This window comes from Seriola lalandi, unplaced genomic scaffold (genome assembly GCF_002814215.2).
Source record: "Seriola lalandi dorsalis isolate HSWRI2012SDOR001 ecotype SW California unplaced genomic scaffold, Sedor1 jcf7180002054618, whole genome shotgun sequence".
In the NCBI taxonomy this organism is placed as follows: domain Eukaryota; kingdom Metazoa; phylum Chordata; class Actinopteri; order Carangiformes; family Carangidae; genus Seriola; species Seriola lalandi.
Genome location: NW_019525171.1, coordinates 165,062 through 168,818, shown reverse-complemented (window position 1 = coordinate 168,818; position 3,757 = coordinate 165,062). Strand labels below are relative to the sequence as shown.

The window sequence follows — 3,757 nt, the reverse complement described above, 5'->3', positions numbered from 1 at the left end:
GGGAGAGGGAGGGAGAGAGAGAGAGAGGGAGAGAGGGAGGGAGAGAGGGGGAGAGAGAGAGGGAGGGAGAGAGAGGGAGGGAGGGAGAGAGTCGGGGGTTTTGCAGGACGCGCTCTGCTCCTCTGAGCGCTTCCTCAGCACGAGGCTCTTTAAATGAGATTCAATTCAAAATTGATTATTGATAATAAAAAAGCACCTACACTGTCGCCCTCCTGTGTTCAGCCGCTGCGCACGAGCACAGGAATAAAGAAGCTCTCACACACACACAACTCTCATTGTTCAGATGAAGTGCGCGTGAAAACAGCATCAACAGATGAAGTGGAGCCGCGGGAATTGTTTGACAGGCAGTATTTACAGGGTGCTTTCGGGAGGGAGCGTGAAACATGACTCCTCCGCAGTAAGAGGTGTTTTTAACGAAGAATCATCCGATACAAAAGCGGTGGCGTGAGCCCGGGAGACGTCACCAGTCCCCGCCTCGAATTATAAAAATCAATTGTTCGATTTGTTCCCCCCAAAATCAGAATAGATGGTCGGAGGAACATCTGGCTGCCAGACGCACAAGGACGCGCGGCTGCGGGAGACACCAGAACATCTGGACAAGTCGGACTGAAAGACAAACTCTCCTCAGTGGATCAGCGTCACTTCAGGTCCCTGATCATTTGCCTGGAAAAGGTGTGAAGAATGCGTCGCACCTCTGCCTGGGTTGGCTGGGCGCTGTGTTTGTGCGCATCTTTGTCCGTGAGCGCGCAGGACTACCCCGAGGACGACGAGCTGGTCCTGGATCTGATCCGTGAGGACGGGACTCAGCCTGAACCCGGAGCCGAGCCCGCGGCCGAGTTCCTCAGGTGCAACAAGGTAAGAGGAGGCGGTGAGGCGCATCTTCTCCGGAGGAACAGCCTGTTCCTCCAGGAGTTAGAGTTTAAAGTCTTCATCTGTTTATTGAGCAGATTTCACTCTTTATTAATGAAGGATCTTCTTCCTATAATGAACCATTAAGTCTGTAATTATAAATATGAATATTGAAGCTTTTGCGGCCGTTGAGGGAAATAATCCTGTTCTGATGTATTAATCTTTGCTGGTTGATGCAGAAAAAGAAAGTGATGTTGAAGAGGAAACATATGAACCTTTATTTAAATAAACCCACATTTACTTTTATTCTATTTATCTGTGCATGCGCAGAAATTAAGTGACAGTTTTACGTCTCTAACCTGCAAGCGCCTCATTTCTCCTGTCCACGCGCCGGGACAGACAGAGCACCTGTACTCTCTGTTCTCTCTGCTGTGCTCCAGCCAGCATGGCGCGTGCCCGGTCAGTACCTGGTCATAATGCGTCAGGGGACGCACGAGTCTCACGTCCAGAGGAGCATCAGGAGGCTGAGAGCCAGAGCGGCCAGGAGAGGCTTCCTGCTGGAGATCCTGCAGACCTTCTCCGGAGCTGTGCGCGGCTTCCTGGTCAAGATGAGCAGTGACGTCCTTCACCTGGTAACAGCTCCACCTGTCCACTAACTACAGACCTAACACGTGGTGTTGAATAAAAACAATGTGCTTTAACTTGGTGATCAATGTGAGGACGCAAACCTGGGCTTCAAATATCAACAATCAAATAAATGAATTTATTTCGTTTTGCTGCAGTGAATCTACTGAGACTTCCAAACTGATGGAGGCAAAATATGAAAAAGTAGAAATATGAGAAGTGTTTTACAGCAAAACAAAACACAGAGATGGTTAGAAATTATTTAAAAAGTAAAGTAAATAAAATCCAAATTATAAGATAAAATGAGCTGAGTTAGAAAATGATTACTGATCATTTATAAAACAACAAGATGTCTGGCTGTGAACAGGCCAGTGTGGAATTAGCAGATTTCATGACCACGAGTGAAATTAAACTTCTGGCCCAACATCTGCCTGGGTCCTCGGCCCGAGTCTGGCCCATATACTTCCACATCTGGGCAGATTCTGCTTGTTATCCTCCAGTATTGACTGTCAGCTGCAAGATCTTCTGTATGTGCACCAGAATTAGTCCAGATGTGGGAGTAGCATCTGGCAGTCATTCTGTCTGAGTGGAAACTGGTCCAGAAGAAACACCAGCTTAAAAGAGGGACAGGTGACTCAGGGAAGCAAAGACTGGACTAATTAAAGCTTGTTCGTCTGTCATCTGCGGAAACTTGTGGATAAAGTGCATGAAGTTTAGAGGAGACAAAAACATGGACGACCTTTTCTCCAGATCAGAAAATGTTTACACTCACACATGAAAAAAAAAAAACTGCATGGCTTTAGTGAACTGAGAATCAAATCACAGCTCAAAGTCAAAAACAGAAAGATAATTAACTTGTGGTTCAACACTTTTAGACACTGTACCCTCTGAACCAGACTTTGTTAATGATACAGGTGCTGGAACCAAGAAGGTGATCATGAGGATATCACTCAACTGTGGGAATATATAAAAGTCATATTGCATGTTGTGTATCATCCACATAGTAACTAAAGTCTATATTATATGTGGCTCAGACCGACATGATGAATCTGGGGATGATATAGTGAATAATAACGGACTCAGGATAGATCCCTGAGGAATCCCACAATAAGAGAGATGATACAAACCAATCTGTGACATCACTCTCTTTGATCCCAGTGTAAACATCCTAATTCAATCCACTGTGATTGAAACTGAGCGGGTCACAAAGGTGGAGGGGCAGGTTCATCATTTTACAGCTTCCTGTGCAGTCTTTCCTGTCTTTGCTTGAGACTCACCTCCACCTTTGACTGTGTCCCCGTCAGGCGGTGAAGCTCCCTCATGTCCACTACATCGAGGAGGACTCGTCCATCTTTGCTCAGAGCGCCCCCTGGAACCTGCAGAGGTTACTGCAGCCTCACGGCGGCGCGTCTGAAAATGGAACATACCGACCCCCCAGTGAGTCCGTCTCCACACCTGTCCGTCTCTCTCTCTCTCTCTCTCTCTCACACACACACACACACACACACACACACACACACACACATACACACACACACACACACACACACACACACCTGGAGTAATTAAAACCCAAATCCTCACGCGCTCTGTCGCCTGCAGATGATGGAGGGATGGCGGAGGTGTATCTGATGGATGGCAGCGTGCAGAGTTCTCACAGAGAGGTTGAAGGGCGAGTGCTCATCACAGACTTCAACAACATCCCAGAGGAGGACGGAGTCAGAGTTCATAGACAGGTCACACACACGCACATGCACACGCACACGCACACACACACACACACACACACACACACAGATGTTTCACTGCTGATCCTCCCTCCTCCACAGGCGAGTCAGTGTGACAGTCACGGCACACACATCGCCGGGGTGGTGAGCGGGTCGGACTCTGGTGTCGCTCGCGGTGCTGGTGTGAACCTGGTGCGTGTCCTCAACTGTCAAGGGAAAGGGACCGTATCCGGGGCTCTGGCAGGTAGGACCCCCCCCCCCCAGCAGCTCTTTGCATATAGGGATTTAAACAATCGCTCAGGTACGGAAGAGGATTAAGGTCACATGTGAAAAAAAAAATTCTAAAATTCTGACTTTAAAATCAGAGATTTCTGAGATTAATCTCAGTATAAAGTCAGAATTCTGACTCTATACTGAGATTTACGTCAGAATTTGGATTTTAAAGTCTGAAAAACAAATTCACGTGTAGCCCTGATCCTCTTCTGTACTGAGGAGTCACTTCACATGAAAAGCTGGTGTGGAAATGGAGCAGCTGTTGCATGTAAACCCCCCCCCCC

At 47.6% G+C, this 3,757-nt stretch overlaps 1 protein-coding gene across 1 annotated transcript in view; it reads left to right on the top strand.

The window, feature by feature from the left end:
• Nucleotides 1-300: 300 nt before the first annotated feature.
• pcsk9 (proprotein convertase subtilisin/kexin type 9) overlaps nucleotides 301-3,757 on the top strand; it is a 7,147-nt gene continuing 3,690 nt past the window's right edge. The window contains exons 1-5 of the mRNA XM_087177662.1: nucleotides 301-855; nucleotides 1,290-1,481; nucleotides 2,778-2,910; nucleotides 3,076-3,209; nucleotides 3,303-3,445. Coding sequence (XP_087033788.1) covers nucleotides 682-855; nucleotides 1,290-1,481; nucleotides 2,778-2,910; nucleotides 3,076-3,209; nucleotides 3,303-3,445 — 776 coding nt within the window. The 5' untranslated portion in view covers nucleotides 301-681. The remainder of the gene's footprint in view (nucleotides 856-1,289; nucleotides 1,482-2,777; nucleotides 2,911-3,075; nucleotides 3,210-3,302; nucleotides 3,446-3,757) is intronic.